General features: G+C 37.3%; 1 protein-coding gene across 9 annotated transcripts in view; it reads right to left on the bottom strand.

Annotated features, from left to right (window-relative positions):
- The window catches only part of dysf (dysferlin, limb girdle muscular dystrophy 2B (autosomal recessive)), a 102,363-nt gene that overhangs the window by 27,915 nt on the left and 50,060 nt on the right, over positions 1-24,388 (bottom strand). For 5 of the 9 annotated variants that reach the window (XM_067443190.1, XM_067443214.1, XM_067443171.1 and 2 more), the window contains 8 exons: positions 24,087-24,227; positions 23,567-23,596; positions 23,022-23,057; positions 22,841-22,882; positions 18,355-18,456; positions 18,047-18,208; positions 17,195-17,360; positions 15,786-15,859 (listed from right to left, as the gene is read on the bottom strand). In XM_067443190.1, coding sequence (XP_067299291.1) covers positions 15,786-15,859; positions 17,195-17,360; positions 18,047-18,208; positions 18,355-18,456; positions 22,841-22,882; positions 23,022-23,057; positions 23,567-23,596; positions 24,087-24,227 — 753 coding nt within the window. Of the gene's footprint in view, positions 1-8,030; positions 8,088-15,785; positions 15,860-17,194; positions 17,361-18,046; positions 18,209-18,354; positions 18,457-22,840; positions 22,883-23,021; positions 23,058-23,566; positions 23,597-24,086; positions 24,228-24,388 lie in introns of all 9 variants that reach the window. The other 4 variants (XM_067443155.1, XM_067443204.1, XM_067443146.1 and 1 more) reach the window with 1 other exon arrangement.

Raw genomic sequence — 24,388 nt, 5'->3', positions numbered from 1 at the left:
AATTCCTGAGGTAAAGGTTAATCTAGAGCACTGGTAGAGTTGGCTAAAAGGGCTTGTGTGCACTAGTTGAGAAAAATGGAGAGTTAATTGGGAAATGAACAGACTTTTGAAAATACCGTACAGACATTCCATGCGATTTGATTGATGGTTCGTTCAGAAATATAAGCAGTATCCAAAATGGCTTCAGGAATTTGAGACATGGAGTTGGTGGAAAGGATCTAAAGCAGGTAAAATTTTTTCCATGAGTTTACAATTCAGACAGTCCTTTGTTTTTCATGAATGCTGTGAAGAGTGCAGTAGAGGCTGTCAAGATATACATACTACATACACTATATACTATATAGTATGCGACTGTTTAAAGGTGCACTGTGTAAATTTTAGCAGCATCTGAAACCGTTTATATATATATATATATATATATATATATATATATATATATATATATATATATATATATATATATATATATATATGATATAACCAAATTGCAACTGTTCAGCGCTCGCCCCTCCCTTTCAAAGCACATAGAGAAGCTATGGTGACCAACACAGGACTTATATGTTGTCTTCTGATACAGCAGAGAGTAGCTAGCGCTCTGTAGAGCAGTTTGTCCATTTAAAAAACATACAAAACACTGTAAGGGGACCAGAGTCTAATTAAAACAACATTTCATTATTTAAGGTCTTTCTTTCTTTATACGCCACTGAAACCATGGTTGTGTATATTACATTGCATTTCTGTTAATAGACCCTCATAAATATTACACACTACACTTTTAAGCTACATTCACACAGTCATGGTTTGGGGATGACGGCCGTATTTACTAGTGCCTGCATCTGTATGCGTCTACTTTCCTACATTATAGAAGGCGAAAAACAGTATGTGAAAAGAGTAGCATGTCCATATTCATGGCATTCATATTACAGTAGGCAAAAAGTATCTGGATGACCAACTACTACCGTTGAATAAGGTATGGTGGCATAACTGAAGTAACTGATGCTGTAAGCGAGACAGTGACAATATGGCGGGTCCGAATTTCATTCATACTACACGCATCCATATTATGTAGAACCCTATGTTAACAGTCACAAAGTCTTTTTTTATTTAAATGAAGTATACCTACTCAGGCAATATGTGACTTTGGACACAGCAAGTAAATACAAAAGATGGCAGTGTACATCAAAGTCTTACCACATCTGGCTCCACAATATTTCATAACTGAGTCCAATGGAGGCACAAGTTCATTTGTCAAATTGTATGTGTACAGCACTTTATTGACATGAACAGCTTCAACGAAAGACACAATCTAAAATCTCCAGATGACACACAGCTCACAGTGTCTTTTTGAATTACCACAGGGGTCAATAACCTATGGCATGATACATAATCACTGGTACGTGACGATAGCTAAAGATTTTTTTTTTGTGTAATATATTCAAACTTGCATACGGATATACATTTTGAGGTAATTGCTCCTTACAGTCACACAGCCTGTTTTATTAAATTAGGTGCTTTAAAGTGTGAGATTTTAATCTGTGGAAGCGCACAGATCCGACAAACCATTTGCACGACCGGAGATGACCGCTTACCTCCACGTGCCATAAGGTTGAATTACCACATAAAAAAAAAAAATACTTTAAAAAAAAAAAATTATAAGTCCTGAAAAAGGGTGAAAGCTTTGTTACAAACACTGAAAAAAGGAAAACACACATTGTCCAATTTACATAATCTTATTATTTGCGATCTACGCAACAAAATTGTGTTTCTCTTCTAAACATGATTTCTTTGCTTTCGATCAATGTAATTCTTTTAAATGTGCAATCTACTAGATTAGGGGTTTATTTGGGGTTAATCTGAACCAATCAAGTACTCAAACATGATTTTTGCTGAAACTGTAGTTCCCAGCAAGCTTTGGGTGTGACTTGATGAAAAGAGTAATTTTTTTGTAAATATTTTATGTTTTTTGGCCAAATTAGATAAGGGGGAGACTTTATAAATGGACTGCATTTATATAGCGCTTTTATCCAAAGCGCTTTACATTTTTGCCTCACATTCACCCATTCATACACCGACGGCGATGTCAGCCATGTAAGGCGCCATCCAGCTTGTCGGGAGCAGCTGGGGTTAGGTGTCTTGCTCATGGACACTTCGACACTTGGTCAGGTGGAACCGGGGATTGAACCACCAACCTTCTGGTTTGTAGACAACCTACATGAACCACTGATCCACTGCCGCTATTATATTGTTTAATAGTGTTTAACGTTTAATTATGTTGGAATAATTAGAACCATTTAAATTATACTGGGTTACCAGTGGAGAAGAGGATTGCTTAGGCTATGGACTGAGACAGCACATGTCATTAAAGAGCATTTCATAGCACTTGACATGTTCAATATGTGCTTTTGCTGACTAACAGAATGAAAGCTAGTCAGTACAGTCATATAAATATATATATATATATATATATATATATATATATATATATATATATATATATATATATATATAAAACATTATAAATCCCCCCCCCCCCCCCACGTTTCTCTGTTGTAAGCTGCTTTGGAAAAGGGTATCTGCCTCAATCCATACATGTAAATGTGAATAATAAATATGTGTCAACTTGGATTTAGCATCTACAATATCACATCAATATTACACCCATGGTGGCCTTCTCAGTTAGGAAGTTGGATATAGCTAAAGGGACTTTTCAATGTAAGTATACATTTACAACTGAATTTATTTTGATTTTAGGCCTCTTGTTCACTAAGAAGTCTGCTGTATTCCTTCGCTGTCTGCACATTTGAGCAGAGGCATTCTTTCAAATAACCTCTAGCATATTCGCATGGTCTGAAGAAAATTAAGCCACCAACCAATATTCCATTTTATGAGCAACCACAGTTCGACATGTTTCTTTTTCTCTTCTCAAAACTACTGATGTGTTTTGGATGTCAAGTGCTACGACCGAGAGACTGGCAAAACTGTTAAAATATTATTTGTCCTCTGGAGTGTCTAAAGGCTTGGCAAAGTTCTCACAAAGAATAGAATAGAATAGAATAGAATAGAATAGAATAGAATAGAATAGAATAGAATAGAATAGAATAGAATAGAATAGAATAGAATAGAATAGAATAGAATAGAATAGGCCCTGCTTTAGAGGAACATTAGAAAGCAAGAACAAAACACTTGAAAACAGGGGTTTACAAAAAAATGTATACAAAAGATATCAAATATGATGACCCCTTTGTGATGGACCCTATCCACAAGTAAAAAGTATGTTCCAGGACAAAATTATACTTATTATATAAGTCTGTGGTAATATAAAGAAAAAATATGTTTTCAAAATTAAATAATTGGCATTAAAATTGTTGGTAACCTACTAAAGCAAAAGAATAAGCAAATTATGAAAATTTTGGAAGATATTTACTTTGTATCTCTGCTGAGAGTGTCTCTCTTTTTCTATCCATTATTATTATTATTATAAATAAACCTAATGTTACGAAATCACACTCAAGACAGATGTTTTGTGGAGAAACTTAGATATGTATTAAAGATATAAATTTGAAAACACTGTTCTCGTGTTGTAGTGTGGACTGTGAAAATGGAGGTACTCGAAAGCGATGATCCATTTTTAGTCATGTGACTCATATTGTACCAATAGAAATCTCTCTTTATACCGGTATTGTGTCTGTGCTATTCACTTTTACACTGTTGCTAAAAATTATTTCTACACTCTTCATACCACAGTCCTGCAAAGGTAACAGAAAATGTACTCACAATTGCTATCCTGCAGCAATACATGAGGGCAGTTTTAGACCAAATAATGCTGACTGAATGCAAACTGGACGCATCAGTGCATAGTGAGATATTTTGCTAAATAAAATGATCCTGCCAGAAGAATAACATGATAACGTTATCTGTTCTGTCTGTATAATTCAAGTAAGCATTTATAAGGTTTCTTGCATGCACAATAAGGTTTATTTGGTGTTTTCCAAGGTTTCAGTGTGAATGTGAAAGTTTATGGGAAAAAATGCTTTAAAAAACACTAGAGTGTTTTGAAGCGAAAACGGCATTTTGAAATGTATCCGGATTAATGCAGATGCAGTGTGTGCGCTTAGGGTTAGTTCACCCAAAAATTAATTTATGTCATTAATGACTCACCCTAATGTAGTTCCACACCCGTAAGACCTCTGCTCAACACAGTTTAAGTTATTTTATATTTAGTCCGAGAGCTTTCTGTCCCTTCATTGAAAGAGTATGTACGGTATACTGTCCATGTCCAGAAGGACCAGAAATCTAATAAAAACATCATCAAAGTAGTCCATGTGACATCAGTGGGTTAATGAGTTAGAATTTTTTGAAGAATCGAAAATACATTTTGGTCCAAAAATAACAAAACTACGACTTTATTCAGCATTGTCTTCTCTTCCGGGTTTGGTCCTGTTTTGGTCATCTGAACCACTTATTTAGACTTTATTTTATTTAATGAGTAGATTAAGACATTACACATAAAACACTCTTTTTCGTCACCTGCTGTCATATTTATATAATATTAAAAAATGGTTACTGAATGAATCAGTGAATGTATCTGAGCGAATCATTTTGGTGAACAAATTGATAATGAACGACTATCTTGAAAGAATAGTGGTTTCCACTACTAACATTTCCACCACTAACAGCGTGCGTCTCCCTCAGACTATAAACGAAGCTCGGGTGCACCAGATAACATGTCAGCAGCGTCAGTGCGGAGTCGTGAATGCGGATAGAAAAGAGACCCAGAAGAGAAGACAATGCTGAATAAAGTCGTAGTTTTTGTTATTTTTGGACCAAAATGTATTTCTAACTAACTCACTGATGTCCCATGGACTATTTGATGATGTTTTTATTACCTTTCTGGTTCTTCTGGACATGGACAGTATACCGCACATACATTTTTAATGGAGGGACAGAAAGCTCTCGGACTAAATATATAAAATATCTTAAACTGTGTTCTGAAGATCAACGAGAGCCTTACGAGTGTGGAACGACATTAGGGTGAGTCAGTAATGACTTCACTTTAATTTTTGGTTGAACTAACCCTACAAAAATATTGCAGTGATGAGTGTGCTGATGAGGTGCTGGTGATGAGCAGGAGGAATGCTGGGAATTGTAGTCTAGAGTGTGAGTGAGGGAGTGAAGCAGTAAGGGAGGACCGGTGCACTTGTGACACCTGAAGTGACCTTTCCCAAATATTATATATATATATATATATATATATATATATATATATATATATATATATATATATATATATATATATATATATATATATAATATATATATATATATATATATATATATATATATATATATAATATATATATATATATATTTTTTTTTTTCATTACACATATTTGATAAATATATAACATCTTAAAGTTATGTCAACTTCATGTGACACATTTAAAAAAAAACTGAATCAGTGAAACATCTCATTATAAAAACAATGAGGAAATTACCTTTTATCGCTCCTGAACGCAACAGGACAGGACAAGCTCAAAGAAAGTCTGCATCTTCAAAATTTCATTAGTGGAAAACTGAGGGTTGAATACATATTTTTGTCTCTCTCTCTGTCTTTCTCTTCCTTTCACTCATTCCTTTTCTTTCTGTTCTTGACATTTGGCAATGAGGGGCAATACACTGGGAATCTTTTAACAGCCCTATTTACTTTGGCTCTAGTGAAAGAGAAAATTTGGGTTTTGATCATCTGGTTTCAATGTTTTCTAATAAAATAAATATCTTTGTTTGCAAAAAAAGAAAGAAAAAGAAACCTCTATGTTTTGGCAAGTGGAGGCAAAGAGTACTACATTTAGAGTGTGATATAAACAAGAAGTTATATCAAAGGATTCAGCTTGGTCCTAGCCTTGTGTAATGAAGTCATAAGGACTAGAACCAAAGTCCTGAAGCTGTGGAGATCATATCATTTTAATAGAACCAATTTGGATCTACCCCATGAAGACCTGCACCACATCCAAGAGTAAATGGGCCTAAAAAGATATCAGAACACACCTTTCTCCTATATGCTTGCCTCGCTTTTCTATGTCCCTCTTTCATGATCCTGACTTTCCTCTGTTGGAAATTAAATTCCTGTAACTAAAAAACTGCAGAAAGGATAGTTTAAAACCATTAAGTCTCCTTGATCTTAACACAAAACAGGATTTATGTCCGTGGAGGAATCGTGTTCTGCAACCAATCTGAAGCAGAAATTTACAGAGTAAAAGACAAATATGAGAGCAAATTAGCTTTGCCTCAAAAATAAATAAAATAAAATAAAATAATGGGTCTGTAAATTCCTGCAGTAAGTCACAAATACAAAATCCTTCATTGCGTTAGAAACCTTGAGTAACCACTCACAAAACCAGCTAGATCTCCCACTTGCATATATCTTCCGTTATATATCGTTAACCTAATTAAACTGGTGTAAATATCATTTGGAAATGCACTTTATGGTCAGAAGAATGTGTACCCCCAAACACCACACCCATATGAGCTTGTCTGAGCATTTCATTTCAAAACCATGGGTATTGACAGGGAGTTTTGCAGCTAAAATAGTTTTCGATCATTTGAGAAGGCTTGGAACATGCTGTGGGAATGTTGTGGAATATGAAAGATGTTGTAACATGGCTGCAGGAATTTGCACACATTCAGATGCAAGAGCCTCGGGGAGGTTGGAGTTGGAGTTCCAATTCATCCCAAAACAATTGGGGTCCAGGTCTGGACTTTGTGCAGGCCAGTCAGGTTCTTTCACGGCAAACTGAGTAAACCATTTCTATATGGACCTCACTTTGTGCAGACACAAGACATCTGAATGCTTGATTTTACACACCTAAAAGCCAAAACAATTCTTTAAACAAGTGTCCACGTATTTTTTTCCACATAGTGTACTTTACATTAGTGTCCGCATTACACATATTTAAATATCATCTTTAAAAATCTCTTAAAGTGAGACGCAAAGTGAGAAGCACAATGGCTTAGTAATATTAAGACTTGTTTTGAGAGAATAGATCTTCCCTCAGTTTCACAGATGTGGTTTAAGCCTAGCAGAGGCGGACAGTAGTGGAGTATTTTTTACTTTCTACTGAAGTACATTTTTTAAGTATATACGTTATCAGTGTTTTTCTTTGAAAAACTTTTACATCACTACATTCCAAAGCATAATATATAAATGTTATACTTTTTACTGCACTGCATTTCATAAATAAAAGTTAATTATAAAAGTCTTAATTACATTAAACATTATAGTACTTTCTTACTTGTACTCAGGTAAAATTTTAATTACTTTTACTTGAGTAAAAGTATACAGCACTACATTTTTATGTAATTAAGTATTAAATTATATTCAATGTGAAAGGCAGTGCCGTAAAAATTACAATATTATGTTTTAGAATGTTGTGAAGTACATATACTTGAAAAATAAAATTACTTAGAAAATAAAAATACTCCACTACTGTCCGCCTCTTAAGCCTAGTCCTGGACTAAAATGCATAGTTGATCTTAAACTTTGTCCGTGTCATTGTTTTGTCTCAAAGTGCACACCAGTAATGTTTTTTTTTTCCTAAGGTATGTTTATTAAATCTACCTAGATGTTCTAATTAAACTAGGCCTGATCCTAACATAATCTGACCCCTTTCTGTGAAACCAGGACATTTATTTTGTCATATTTTTTAGTCAGACCTTGGTCTGGGTGATGTCACTTGTCCATGCATTGTATACACCAAGGGCATGCAGGACAGAACTCAAGCCACATCTCATGTGTATTCCGCTTGTTGACTTTGTCACAGCTATTCTGAATGAATAAAGGTGACGTGCCATGAACCACAAACACATAACGAGAAAAAATCTAATATTATTTTCCCACTTAATTTAAGGCAAAAAAAAAAAACCCGGACTCAAACCATAACATTATCCACTCAATGACCTCAAGTCATGATGAAATGAAAGTTGCAGAGATGGAAAGAGATGGTGAAAGAGGTGATGGTGTCATACATACGTACATGGAGGCTGGACTGAGAAGGCGAGATGTTAATAATGGCAGAGTTGGTGCCGTCTGCCTGTTATAAACCAGAAGCATTGGTTAGTTGGTTAGCGTTAGTAAACACACTTCATTCGCTAATCAACACACTTTCAAACATATGCAATCATAGAGGAGCATTTATAATATCTAAGAAAATCAAATCTTTCCATTTCGCTAACCAAAGTCTAAAGCAAAACAGTGTTTCAGGTTTAAATGATAAATGTTTGAGGCTGTAATTGGAATTTGTAATATTAAATATCCTTATCAAGACAAATCTAGCGCAACTGCATGTTAAACCACGCTCTACCAGTCAACAGCTCAATCCTGGCCGCAGTTATGACGATTATAAAGAGAAATTGCATGAAAACAGAGGAACACATTAGATCAGCAGCATATATGGATGAAGTAAGATGACAGTATATATTATGGAGCAGACAGTGGATTGAAACGCCAGGTCTGGAACTATCAGACTAAGATGCAACAGAGAGCGTCAATGAGGTACAGATGGCAACCCTACCGAACGCTCTGACTCGACCTGCGGTTTGTGAACTCAGACGGGGCTGTGTTTCTAGCCGATAGATAAATCATTACCAAGGTCAGGACCATGAAATGTGATTCCCCGATGAAGAATGACACCCCAAGATTGTTGTTTTTCCTGGATGGGGCTCAAAAGTGTTTTTTTTTTTCTTTCTTTCTTCAATAATAGCTCTAACAGATGAGGGGCTCTACAGTAGGATGAGTTCATGCTGCGATGTAAGCGCTAACGCTAATTAGCTGCAGACACAACACGCATTTATATTCCGCAGCGCTGCGCCTCCCAACGCTAAATAAAACCAGTGTTTTCTATGGGAACGTGTTGCAGCGAAAGTGCCACACCAGCCATAAAACAACACTGGTAAAAATGCATTTTTGCGGATTGAACAATGGAATAAAATAATTGAATTCTGAGGAGAGAGCTCTCCAAGAAGTAACAATAACCTAGCGTAACAGTGTCATTTTAAAGACATTTGTCCCTGTGCGCATTATGAAAAGTGTTGTGATAAATAAAATGATCAGGGTAAACATTTAATATCATTTAAGTGGAAATCTTATTACATATGTCAACAAATGCTCCCCTCAAAAGGATAATATATCATGTAAAACAGTTCTGCTGTTACACTGAAATCCTTGTGAGAAGATTTTTGGTCACCATAATGAAAACAGCTTATAAATTACGTGATGTTTTATAAAAAACTATTAGAATGCAAATAATACTACGATTACTTTGGTCTCTATCTTGTGTGAATTGGAGATTTTTACATACATTTCCTAAGAAGTAATCTAATCCAAAAATGCCTTGCGATAAACGGCAGCTTTAACTATAAACACATTTTACGCGGAGCAATTTTACACATTCCATCCTGATGAGCCTCACCGCATCCGTCACGTGCTAATCATGCCGAAGCATTCCCGATTCCTTTGTTTTCTGATGCACATGGTGTGGGTGATTACAATGCTATGGTAGGCTGGTGTTACAAACAGCAGAGCCGAGCCAGAGATGTGTCTTCCCATGCAGCGACCACATCCTGCTGAAATTATGCGAAATCAAGCTTGCTCTTTTTTACACCACAGTCTAAATACAATCAAGAATGCTGGATATGGTGTTAAACATCAGGGAAAAAAACAGCTAAATGTTCTAATAAGTGCAAGACATAAGGACAGTTCATCCTGTCTATGGTAACCTTTTCAAACAGGCTCTTTTAAGAAAGGCACGAAAACTGAGCTCAACAGGCCATCAGACCGGCTGCTCATAAACAGGGACCTGGTCGCGAAGGCCTGTCATCGAGCGCTCTCATTCCCCCAGAGTCGACCCCTAGCAGGGGAGGTGTGGGGGTAGGGGGTGGCAGTTATTGTGGCGCCGGTGGTGAGCAGCCAGGAGCGGGGGGATGCAGTTGCCCAAGACGAGGACTTACCACATCAGAGGGAGGACTGAACCCTCACAGCGCCTTCTGCTGTGTAGTGCCAGGGCATAATAAATACAACAAGAGAGAGGACTCCACGCAGCTACTCAGTAGAACAGCTAATTAGGACCAGGCCGCTTTGTTTGCTGTTGTCCTCCAACTAGAGGAGTTGCATTACAGAACATTTTGAAGTACACACATTAGTAGGGCTGTTTGCCTCTCTTGCTGTCTAAAGGCCTTTGGGCGAAGCCACCAAGACGTAGGATCAAAATGAAACCTTTTCAGTAGTTCTCCCTCAAGTTTAACCGCAGAAACCTCTTCAAAGTCCCTTTACATGGGTCCTTGCTTTTAGCGCCCTGTTTCTGAAGTATATCGTTTAACCCACTCAAAACCGTAGCAAATCCACAAAGCCACTGGATTGGTGTTACTTTCCCCTATGAGGTTGTGTTTGGCCTCATCAAAAACTTGCTTTAAGTGACGAACCTGATCCAGGGAGCATTTTTTTATGAGACCGCTAGGGAATAGTATTGGGGTCTGGGCCAAGCCAAAGCAAAGTCTTTGGGGAGTTGATGGGGTTCGAGTTTCATTTGATGCAAACTGTTGGGATCAGCTTGCTGTACCACTCTGTACACCACCAAACACAAAACACAGGGCATTAGAGGGGAAGATATTATAAGTTATAATGCTTAAGGGGGAATAAAGAAAAAAAATCCCAATATATTTTAGTCTACTGGCACACACTGTCTGTTGAATGCAATTTGCATGGCCTAATTCTCTATCAAAGAGGTCAGTTATGAGTGCTAGAGGCTGTGAATGATGCAACAGACTATTACAATCTAGCATAATTTAGTGGGACTATACAACTGTCGTGTTGTGTACGGTCCAATCCAAAATGCTTGATGCAGGTACTACTTAATTGACACGGAAAACCACAAAAGAGAAAACCAGGAGAAGCAGCAGCATAATCCACACACTTACTAACAACAATATATACAGGGGACAAACAAAGGCAACTAAACTAGACACCGGAGAAACGCAGTAATAACTTAAGCCTAGTTCAGACTGCACGATTTTCAAACTCGTCGGGTCACTGCTCTATTCACACAGTAGTGACTGAATGCTACTGACCGATGGATCGACGACAGATGAGTTCACACTGCATGACTATACAGGAGGAACAATCGCCGACAACCTTCTCTCTCCGGTGTGCAAACTACGTTTCCCAACTACACGTGCGATGATGTGACAAGTAAACAACGCGAGATCACACGTGTGTGAGACCAGTTCTCATGCGACACTTGGAATTGTTATTAAAAATGATAAACTGCACAAAGTTTGCTCCAAATTGTCTGTGCGCTGATTTGTGGAAAAAAATAAAAAAAGATTATGGCGGAGGAAATTGTTGTAGAGACAGAGGGGGCAAGGATTGTGTTCTGCAAAGAGAGTTTGAGGTAAATCATTTTGCATGTGCTGCTGCTTCGGCTTGGGCTTTGTTTCTGTTTGAAAGAATTGTAAATATATCCATTAAAATACTGATATTCTGCTCTATAACTCCTCCCTAAACCTCCCGCTGCCCTGTATCTCACTCTCTCATTGGCTGTCGGTCATTGCAGATGTTATTTTCAGTCAGAACTCATTTCACACAGCAGGAGTTTGAATCGCCGACAGCTCCAGATATTTAGCATGCCGAATATCTCACGGGGGTCGGCTACTCGTCTGCGATTCTCTCTGATCGTGTCTTTGATCATTCACACTACGTGATTGTCACTCGCATGCACGAGCACCGATTTGTCGGCGACTTCGCAAAACCTGTCGGCGAGTCAAAATCGGGGCTAAAATCAGGCAGTGTGAACTAGGCTTAAGGCAACTAACAAGGAATTAATAAGACTAAACTGAAAGGAAACACAAGTAACACAAGCACATCATCACATGAAGGAAAAAACACTAAAGCTGAGTTTACACTGCATGATTTTAACCCCCGATTTTGAACAGATTTTGCAAAATAGCCGACAAATTCCCGAAATTGGAGGCAAATCGATGACAATCACGCATTGTGCTTCTGAGATATTTGGCATGATAAATATCTGGACCTGTCTAACTGAAAACAGCGATGACCAACAACCAATAAGAGAGCAAGATACACGGCAGAGGGAATTTCGGGAAGGGGTTACATTTTTCACCTTTTTGCAGCAAATCAGCGCAGAAATTGGATTTCAAGCTTCTTGCAGGCAACCATTTTTTAATAATTCCGGCCTCACACGTGATCTTGCTATATTTTTCCATCACCTCTCGTGTGTTTGGTTGTGAAACGTAGACAGAGTTGTCGCAAAAGTGTAACCCCCTGTCGCTGATCCATCGTGCAATGTGACAAGAACAGTGATCCGACTTTAAAAATCGTACAATGTGAACTCGGCATAAACGTAACCCTGACAACAACATTTCATCAGTGCTGCAGTTCAGACACCTGAATCAGATCAGCAGAAACAACACATACAAAATAAATTTACAAAATCAACTAAACCATTCAAAAGTTGATTTGTTTTTTGTTTGTTTTTTGAAGAAGTTAATAATTTCAGCAATGATACATTGATCAAAAGTAAGAGTAAAAAAAATGTATTCTATTTTAAATAAATGCTGTTCTTTTTAACATTCTATTCATCAAATAATTATTGGAAAGAAGCATCACGGTTTCCACAAAACACTGATAATAATAAGAATGTTTATTAGGCACTAAAACATCATATTAGACTGATTTCTGAAGTATCGTGTGGCACTGAAGACTGGAGTAAAGGCTGCTGAAAATTCAGCTGTCAAAAAAATTGAAACTTTAAATATATTATCAATCAATCAATCAGCTTTATTTATATAGCGCTTTTACAATGACGATTGTTTCAAAGCAGCTTCAGAGTGTTAAACAGGACAATATTGCAACTAAATTTGATTTGGCTGTACAGTCGTTCTGGAGAAAACGGTGATGTTATCAGCTTATTTTAATTTATCATATAGCGACAATGTTGGCAGATCAGTATTATAGTTTATAGAATTAAATAAAACCTAATTTATTTATTTTATTTGTATATCATAATTTTGGTGTCCCTATTTTAGTCTATTTTAGTATATTATAATAGAACAATATTTTTTTAATTGTAATATTTCACAAATGTTCAAATAAATGTAGCCTTTGTGAGCGTAAGATACTTCTTTCAAAAAACAACATCAAAAAAATTGACCCAAACTTTAAAATGGTTGTGTTGATTTTTCCCTTCGTTTAAATACGGCAAGCAAAAGTAGCATTTTGTGAAGATTTCTGTGAATTGTGAACCCTTGCAAACTGTCTGAGTTGGAATCTTTGATAAATGTGTAAAACATGGTTGCTGGAATCATTCTTAAAGAGTAAAGTCTAAAGAAGAATTTTTATTTTTAACAATCAAAAGTTACTGTGCACAGGATATTGATTGGAGATATCGAGTATCTTTTTTCCAGATCTCAGAATGACTATCAGACCATTTACTGCCATCAGATTCCAAACAGTAGCCACATAGAGACGATCATATTTTCCTCTTTGGCTTCAAGCTCCCACTGGAATTCTAGAAGTCATGTGGGATTGCGGCCCAGGGATCAAATTGCTTTTCCTTCTAGTGCGATAGACCCCTGAAACTTCATTCTAAACCAGTGCAGCTGGCCGGTATACGAGAGACCTTGCTACTGTATGTCAAAACTACCCTGGAGGAACCTGAAAAATGTATGAACGCTACATGGTATAAAACAGAAAACGTAAAGATGATGAGCTGCCAAATTTGCTAATCAAAGGCATGATTGACATGTGCAAAAGAAAAACGTCTACACCCTCAAGCAAAACCAAAAAGTGATGAGCATGCAAACTCATGCAACAATAGCCCTTCTTTACAAAAATGAACAGTTAACATGCCCATTTTCCCACAGTTCCTTCACATCCTATATTCCATCAAACATTTCTGATAGACAAAAATAAGGGACATTGGGATTCTACCACAGATGACTGTGGTTGTGGTCCTTCTTTTATTTTTGTTAGCAAGAACGAGCCATTTGATGGATGCACATTTATAAATCAAGCCCATAGCGCAGTGGTCACGAGACATCTGAAATCAGGAGCAGAACTGGAGGGGATGTTTACTGTGTATCTAGCAATACATTTTCAGAGTCAAACATGTGGTTATTTCTCGAGTATGCAACTGATTTCAGACAAACCACAAATGGTGCGGCCAATGATGCCATCTGAATCGCACATTTCAGGTTCATAATTGGCTACCAAATGCAAGACACTGCAGGTTAAAAAAAAACATTAGCCTGCTTTGTCACACACTGAATCTTGAATCTTGTTCTCAGATTAGATCAACGGAAAAGATAGCAAGTGCAGAAGAAAAAAAATCCCCATTAATGACTCTTAACTAGAGCTGGGCGTGGGCTTATAAAACTGAGCTCAAAAGGGCAAGCGTGAAATATTCCTGTTTCCACTTTGCGTTCGACAGAACGTCTCATATCCACAGGGAAGCACTGCCAGCCGTGCTGGAAGGTCAAAAACCTAAATAAACTGCCGTTTGTGAGTATGATACATTTCCAAGGAAACCAAGTGGGCCATGCGGGCCCGAATCTGATATTCTAGTCTAGATTTTCTTCCAGTGAATGAACAAATAAAGGCTGAGAGGTTAAAGCTGAGACATGGAAACAATTTTCCTAATCCCCCTTGATCATTTTTTTATGTTGTTTTTATTTATTTTTTGGGAGTATTTTTAGGTCGTAGTTATGAGAGGGAATTGATGACAGCTCGAGAAGGAGTCATTAAAGCTGGCCTCTCTTTTCTCAGAACGCGAAGCGTGTCATTGTCTCAAGATGGTGTAAACCTTCATCCTACATGCTAGCGCCAAACAATATTCCATCATGTTACTGAATTCATAGTTCATGATTTCATCACACACCCACCCCCAATTATGTCATAAGTTGACTAACATGCCACCATAGCAACATTACAAGACTACTCCTAAATTACAATTAAAGGTAAATTTGAGTAATAGATCGCAAACTTTTTTGTGAAACAGCATTTCTACTAATACCTAATTGAATTCAATACTATGCCCATTGTGGTCTTGTCTCTCAATCCTTCAAGAAGCTGCCTTTCTTAGTGCCACAAATGTCGTGTCCCGCTGGAGCAATGCCGTAACCCAGACTTTATAATGGACAGGATGTGATTGCCATGTTTCACAACTAGAATCACACTTAAATTCCACCAATAAAGGCATGGAGAATACAATCCCTAGAAGACCTTATAAAGTAATGTGTATACTCAGAGGTCCTTAACCTTGCCATGACAGCATACCTCATACTCTAAACAAGGCTCCTAAAAGCCAAATGGACTCACATCATAACAGACGAAAAAATAAAATGTGTATTCATTGCGCTCAACTTTCTGACTGCTGTGTCCACAACAATATTCAAAGGCCCCATGACTTTTCCAGTTGTTGTGATTTACTGGATATGGATTTTTACGTGTATCTGATAAAATATTTCAGAGCTTGGCAAAACTAGAATAATGTATAATCATTACATGTATGAAATTGATTTTACTTATTTAAAGTGACATTTTGAGGCTCCCTTAGAATTTTCCCTTAGGCCCCCTGGTTGAGAATGACTGGTATAAAGCCATTCTTCAAAAGGCATTTCTGAGGAAGAGATATGGATACAGCACAACATGTCACCTTGTCAATCAGCTCAAGAAAAAGAAGGACATTTTAAGTCACAGGTCAAAAGACAGATCATACCTGTCCTGGAATGAGAGGCTCCTTGTCATCGATATCAACCAGAACTTCATCTCTAGGGGTGTGAGCAATTTCCTCTGTTGATGAAAATATACCATAAATACTGTATAGCATTAAAGGGTAATTCACCCTAAAATGAAATATATGTCATTAATGACTCACCCTAATGTCGTTCCACACCCGTAAGACCTCCATTCATCTTCAGAACATAGTTTAAGATATTTCATATTTAGTCCGAGAGCGTATCCAAGTGTAGGCACACTATACTGTCCATGTCCAGAAAGGGAATAAAAACATCATAAAAGTCATCCAGATGTGACATCAGTTGGTAAATTAGAATCTCTTGAAGCATCAAAAATACATTTTGGTCTAAAAATAACAAAAACTATGACTTTATTCAGCATTGTCTTCTCTTCCGCATTTGTTTTCAAACCTCAAATAAAGATTCAAATGGGAATGAATCAGTGTATTGATTCATGATTCTGATCGCCAATGTCACGTGATTTCAACAGTTTGACACGCGATCCGAATCATGAGAAGACAATGCTGAATAAAGTCGTAGTTTTTGTTATTTTTAAACCAAAATGTATTTTTGATGCTTCAAGAGATTCTAATTAACCAACTGATGTCACATATGGACTACTTTGATGATGTTTTTATTCCCTTTCTAGACATGGACAGTATAGTGTGCATACACTTAGATACGCTCTCGGACTAAATATAAAATATCTTAAACTGTGTTCTGAAGATGAACGGAGGTCTTACGCGTGTGGAACGACATTAGGGTGAGTCATTAATGATATACATTTCATTTTTGGGTAAACTAACCCTTTAAGTATAATGTTTCATCCACATCGTCAGAAGAATGCACACTCGAAAACTGTTAATGGAACCGAGGATCAAGAAAATCATTTGATTTTTACATGAATTGGTTCCAAATAAGAACCAGTTCTCATATGCAACCCTAAACAAAATCTCAAAATAATTTTCTCCAATATGACTGATTGATTCCCTAAGCAGTACAAGCTCACCTTTAAATGTATCTGTTGTGTTTAAAATATTAAAAATATATTTTGATATGTAGTTAATAACAAGGTCATCTTGCTGCTCCTGAAACAACATTCATGTCCGAAAATGTCCTAAAACTAACCCTACCCATAACCCTTCCCTAAAATCAAAGGAAATGATGAATAACACTGATGTAGAAGCACCTAACCCTGGGTTTAAACCTAAACTTGATGTAAACGGTAAAGGTGTCTCTCAAATCTGATTGGTTGATTCCAATGTTATTCATCATTAATGTTAAAGATGTTGATCCAGGAACGTGCTGTACTTGGTGAAATTACATTCACCTTAGGGACAATATGGTTCAAACGGTTTTTAAAGTATTTTTCTTATTTCCTCTGTCTCACCAAATTCCTCTTCTGTAGGGTCTCTCTCCAGAATCTCTGGCTGAATGCGAAACTCATTCAGTGAGTGGACTGTGCACTGGCCCACAACAGGCTTCCTGCCGAACTGTCGGTTGTCTATAATCTTAATCACCAATGGGGGCATGTAGAGCTCTTCCTTGGGCAGTCGCTAGAGTGAATGAGAAGAGCAGAGATGTGAACGTAAAGAGATGCAAGACTTCCAAACTTTTAACTTGTAACATAATGACTTGTTTATTTATCCATTTCAGTTGTTATTCCAAAGAACCTTTCTCTCTCTCCTCTCGTTCTCTGTGAAAGTATTTAACACCCTAAACTGAGTCAAACATGACACGGTATGGCACAGGACTGACCACGACTGACAGTGCAAATAACTTTCCCAGTCATTCAGCATTCTTTCCATGCGATGCCTCCCAGTCTTAGATGAGTATTGGAACAGAATCCAAACTATCTTACGTTTAAGAATTAAGAACTGACGCTCATTGCTGGGGAACATTGTTACTGTGCCAGTCATCACTCAAGAAACATCCACCATGTGAAGGACACCATGACCACGTTGTATATAAGTCTGTCACAACTGGTTAGCAGCATGCTGTAACAAAAAATCTGATATCTTAACCGGATTTTTACATGAAGTATCTACAAGAAATGTCTGAAGAGGGCTCAGCCAAATGTCAACGGTATTTACTATTAACCTTTGTTAGTTACAATAGATGCCGTATTTTTGTATTCGTCCTTGATGAATGCACACTGAAGTTGAATCTTACCTAACTGTATCTGCTTTATTTCAACAAAATTATGTAGATAATAACTGGAAAATCTAAATCCAGAGCTTACGACATCAATGAAGAGGGTGTTGATGTCAAAGTTGGGGTTCTTCTTAGAATTTCGAATGACGCACGACTGAACCACACTTGCTCCACATTCCACCTGAAGACTGGGAGATGTCACACTGGCCAGCTGGAAACTCTTCAGGTTACGCAAACCCCACGCCAGTATCTAAGAGTTTAAAGGTTAAAAGGTTGTCACATCAGGTGCAATGGCCTAAAGTAATCAAGGGAAAATAGCATTTTGTGAGGTTCAAATCTGCTAGAAGTGCTTTTAAACTGTTTAAATTGATAATTGAGGTTATGTTTTGGGCCCACCTCAATAGCAGTGCGCTGTAGGACAGGTTTTATCCCCTGTGGCACCATGTAGACATTAGGTTCCCTCTGTGGTGGTGGATAGGGCAAATCAGAGTCCTCTGACTAACAAAGGGCAAAGCATAATAGGAAAAAATCTATAAGGATCATTATTATTGTTAACTAAACCTAAAACTATTAACAAAAAATGTTAATTTAACTAAAGCCGGAATTTTTTAAAATACAAATATTCAAAAGTTGAAGCACTAAAATAATAATAATAATAATAATAAAAAAACAAAAGATGCAAGTTAAATGAAAAATAAATGAAACCTAAACAGTAATATTTAAATAAAATACCAATATAAATGACAAAAGAAAAAAAATATATATAAAAAATGTATAAGAAAAGATTATTAAAAATATGAATAAAAATGTAATCGTAGGTAAATATTACTACAACAACATTGATAATGATGTTTTGATATGCGTATACACTATACAAGTTCACTATTTAGTCTGAGGTAAGATGGGATTCAAAAACCGTTATCTTCATATAATTGAAGGAGACAAAGAGTACATTTAGAGGACTCAACTTTGTTCCATTCTTCTCTACAAGTGCATGTGCACGACACACCCAAATTTTAAAATGGGTGTAAAAACAAACAAGAAATTGGTTACTAATAGCAGCAACAAAAAGTCAAACATCATAACTTTCCATGACAATCAAAGTTAGCGATCACTTCACAGTCCACACACGCATATACAATGATTAGCCAGGTCTGCATTGAGCCAGTGCAATTGTTTGATGAATGGCACTACTGTTGAATACAATGGTACTCTGTGCAAAGGGACCTTTGGAGATATTCTTCAGCCATGGAGAACTGAAGCTTTAAATTCCCCATGGCCGAAAACTTCTCCATGCTTAAAAACTTCATTTAAAAGAGCACCATTAAAATCAGCATTAAATAAATGTTGTGATAGTCTTTTCTTCCATATTGTGATGTATATCTGCGTGAAATTGTGTTTCAAACAAGAAATATATTGACTTGATTTTGATTTGATTTTGTCTTTTGGGAATCGATTGGATCCTCCGCGCCTCGGCCCCAGGTGACCAAAGTTAGTTTCTGTCATTGTAGACAGTTTTTATCACGATGATTTCATTTCAAGTGTTAATTTTTTTAAAATAAGTTTAGTTATAGTTAGTTATTTAATTTATACATGTCCATAACTGTTTATTTCAAACCAACTTAATGAATTGTTCTGCATCTGCGAGTGTGGGTGGGCTTTTAATACTGCGCCTCTACTTCCTGCTCTCTACAGTGCAGATTCCGGTCCCAAGATCTCTACTGCGCAGACATAGCACAGGGTGAAATCAGTATGTGCATTGACGATTTGAGGGAAACATAATATAAATTTAATATAAAACCTTGAAATGGCGCTCTGTGGCTCATAACACCCACAAAGATTCGACTGTGGGATTGTGGTCGAATCCGGCTCTGCATTTCGATGCATCGAATCTTCGACTATTTGGGGTCACCCCTAGTCAGTTTTGATTTCATGGTGACTTTAAAATAGGAATGCCTTTAAAAATGCATCGATAATCTAACTGATAAATGAGAATTTATCAGTTTTCCTGAAAGTTATACAAACTCAGTGCTCAACATGCTCAAGCCTTTACACACAAACATAACATTTTGGAAAAGCCACTGTATTTAAAAGTTAACCAGTACACATATATATTGCACTGAAATGTATATTGTGCGTATAGACTTTTTTTTAAGTGACTTGCATTTCATTCAAGGTATACAATTTATCAGTCCATGCATTCCTTGGGAGTTGCTAGTGCCATGCTCTACTGTTTGAGATACAGGAATGCAGAACAAAATATTGTATTGCACACATTGGCCAATATACTGTAGCTTTTTTATTTGCTGGTATTGGACAGTTAATTTTGCATGCTTATTTATCCAAAAAAATGTATACATTTAGATTACATTTTCAAAAAAAAAAAAAAACATCTTTTAACACTAATACAGTGGGGCAAAAATGTATTTAGTCAGCCACCAATTGTGCAAGTTCTCCCACTTAAAAAGATGAGAAAGGCCTGTAATTTTCATCATAGGTTCACTTCAACTATGTGAGACAGAATGAGAAAATAAATCCAGAAAATCACATTGTCTGATTTTTAAATAATTTATTTGCAAATTACTCTCACAAACTCTCACAAACCAGTACCTTCTTCTTTAAGAGGCTCCTCTGTCTGCCACTCATTACCTGTATTAATGGCACCTGTTTGAACTCGTTAAAAGACACCTTTCCAATACCTCAAACAGTCAGACTCCAAACTCCACTATGGTCAAGACCAAAGAGCTGTCAAAGGACACCAGAAACAAAATTGTAGACCTGCACCAGGCTGGGAAGACTGAAGCTGCAATAGGTAAGCAGCTTGGTGTGAAGAAATTAACTGTGGGAGCAGTTATTAGAAAATGGAAGACATACAAGACCACTGATAATCTCCCTCAATCTGGTGCTCCACGCAAGATCTCACCCCTTGGGGTCAAAATGATCACAAGAAAGGTGAGCAAAAATCCTAGAACCACATGGGGGGACCTAGTGAATGACCTGCAGAGAGCTGGGACCAAAGAAACAAAGGCTACCAACAGTAACCACCAGGGGACTCAAACCCTGCAGTGCCAGACGTGTACCCCTGCTTAAGCCAGTACATGTCTGGGCCTTTTATGAAGTTTGCTAGAGAGCATTTGGAAAATCCAGAAGAGGGAGAATGGTATATGGTCAGATGAAACCAAAATATAACTTTTTGGTAAAAACTGAACTATAACTATACTCCAAATATAACTATACTAGTTATATTTGGAGGAGAAAGAATGCTGAGTTGCACCATACCTACTGTGAAGCATAGGGGTGGAAACATCACGCATTGGGACTGTTTTTCTGCAAAGGGACCAGGACGACTGATCCATGTAAAGGAAAGAATGAATGGGGGCATGTATCGTGATATTCAGTAAAAACCTCCTTTCATCAGCAAGGGCATTGAAGATGAAATGTGGCTGGGTCTTTCAGCATAACAATAATCCCAAACACCCAGGCAACGAAGGAGTGGCTTTGTAAGAAGCATTTCAAGGTCCTGAAGTCTTCAGATCTCAACCCCATTGAAAATCTTTGGAAGGAGTTGAAAAATCTGTGTTGCCCAGTGACAGCCCCAAAACATCACTGCTCTAGAGGAGATCTACATGGAGATATGGAGACAAACTACCAGCAACAGTGTGTAAAAACCTTGTGGCAACTTACAGAAAACGTTTGACCTCTTCATGGCCAACAAAGAGTATATAACAAAGTATTGAGATGAACTTTTGATATTGACAAAATACTTATTTTCCACCATAATTTGCAAATAAATTCTTTAAAAATCAGACAATGTGATGTTCTGGATTTTTTCCCCCTCATTCTCATAGTTGAAGTTTACCTATGATGAAAATTACAGGCCTCTCTCATCTTTTTAAGTGGGAGAACTTTTTGCACAATTGGTGGCTGACTAAATATTTTTTTGCCCCACTTTGCCCCCCAACTGAATATGCATATGTATATGAATTTTTCATACCGTGCATTATAATGCTGTGATGCCTAAATTCACTTGTAGCATTTAAAACAAAGTGTTTAATTTTAATTTGTTTAGACAAAATATTATAATTGTTTAATATTGGTCAATATAATTAATATAATTGCATTCCTAGACCTTAATGATATCATGCAGTTATTTCCAGCAAAGCATGGACAGTAAGGTGGAGTAGAGAGGAAAAGGAAAAGTGCAAGCCTTATTTTCAGTGCCATATTTCCCATGTACTGCCAATGTTTTAATTTGCTATTGGAGACACAAAGCACATGTACTAGTCCAGTGTGTTTAATTCCCTAGTGTGTTTCTATATAATGAAGAGCAGCTATTATGCAGTCTAATAGCAGCATGTTAGTTACACCATTAGCCCATCACTTGTGTCTTTTTGAAATGCCACTGCAGAACAATACAAATCTTTGTGCAGATGAAGTAGAATCCAGTAGTTAGGAGAGCTGGGAATACAGACAGATCAGAAAGGGCTCTCAATTTCCAAGTCACCTCCCAAAAGATCTTGTCCTTGGCAGGCCTCATAAAAATCGAGGAGGTGCATACATAGTACATAGAGTTCTGGAGGAATCTACCCACCAGGGATACAAAACCCCCAAAACAATCTAGATCTCAACACCCCATATCTACAGCCTAATGAAAACCAGTGGGAATGACAATTTGGAGCTAACTATACTGGTTCCAGCTATCTTCCATTTTATGTTTTAACATTTGAAGAGACGCTGCTATGGAGATCTGAAGGGCTTTTGTAATCCTTTTGGTTTACTATGGTGGAACCACATCCTGTGTTGTTTTGTTTTTTTTGTGTCAAAAGTTCCTGCTAAATACAGTAAAATGTGTTTGAGTATGTGTGTGCATGCTGAATTGTACCCATTTCTGTTGACTGTCAGAGAGGAACCCTGGAAGCACAAGCTTGAAGATGCCCAAAATAAACAGAGAGGGGAAAATGAACAAGAGAACAGGAAAGAGATGCTCTGGGACAACTGCAAACAAGAGTCATTCTGTATTCTTGAGTCTTGACTCTATACAAGAGCCCTTTACCAACACTTACCTCATCCATGATATGTGAGGGTGGTATAATATCCCCCTGGGGGAAAAACAAACGAAAAATCAAATAAATAAAGTGTTATTGTGTGGGCATTTGTTTGTGTGTGTGCGTGGGTGGGTGGCTTGACTGTTCTCTAAGGGTTCACTTTAATTCAATTTCCCTGTGATTATCCCACTCTAACAGATGCCAGCTGGTCAGGTCTGGACTGGGTGGGGCCTCTGGCACTCTTAAACTCCACTGGCATCTCCAATCAGTCTCCTGGCTGTCTGCATTGCCCAGACAGGGCCTTTTGCCTGAACTGAGAGCTGCAGAGCGGTGCCAGTCTCCAAACAGACAGGGCAAGGGAAACCAGTTCAGATACAGTGATGTTTATGTCATTTACAGCAGCTCCATCCAATTACTCAGTCGTGCCTGACTGAGAGAACAAGGAGTAGCGGGGACTCGAAGGAGAACAGGAAGTCTGTGTGTGTGTTTGTGCATGTTTTTTTTATAGAAGACATAAAAAAATTACAAATAATTAAAAAAATAAAAAATAAAATATGACTAACCTCTTGCCCTGGGATGTGATGAACTGCAGGCTGTGAAGAAAGAAAGAAGGAACATAAATGAATACATTATTTCAACACTCATCTATGTGTACACAGATGCACTATAAAAACTGAGAGCGGTTTTGAATTTTAAATCAAATGTTGTCAGACGCTATGCATACAAATGCAACTGCGTGGGTGAAGGAGCCACGAAACTTCCTCTGTGGTGCTGGAGAAGCAGTGATATGTGCCATGTAAACACTTGTGGGTTAAACTCATAACAAAAGCATCTCTTTTAAAAGAGATGCTGCAGACAACAGCTGTGCTAGAAGTGTCTAGAGGACACAAAGAATCCCACAGAATCATCAAGGTCATTTTAATTATGATAAATGGTGACCTTCATGGCTTTTTAATGGCATCATGACTGTGTCCTTCACATGAAACATTGAAAATTGGAAAATGAAGGCCAGTGATGCCAATTACAATATCACAACTGATGTTAACAAGGACTATGAATGATAATAATTGAAATAACTCTTACTTTATCTCTACGGATCAGTTCGAAGGCAGCGAGAAGTTCTCCAGCAGCCTTCCCAGCTTTCTGGATGGGATACCAGGCAAGGCGAGGTGAAGATACCATTGAAGGTTGACAAACACAACGGCCCATAAACTCATCAGCACCCTGCAGAGGTCAAATAACTTGTCAAGCATTTTCTGTTTAAAGACCAGGTTAACACGGATACTATGACTTAAATAAATGGATACTATAAAACTTAATGGGTTAGTTCACACTAAAATGAAAATTCAGTCATTAATTACTTACCCTAATGTCATTCGACACCC

The sequence above is a fragment of the Pseudorasbora parva genome, chromosome 1 (assembly GCF_024679245.1).
Source record: "Pseudorasbora parva isolate DD20220531a chromosome 1, ASM2467924v1, whole genome shotgun sequence".
In the NCBI taxonomy this organism is placed as follows: Eukaryota; Metazoa; Chordata; class Actinopteri; order Cypriniformes; family Gobionidae; genus Pseudorasbora; species Pseudorasbora parva.
This window is presented reverse-complemented; position numbering and strand designations above follow the sequence as displayed.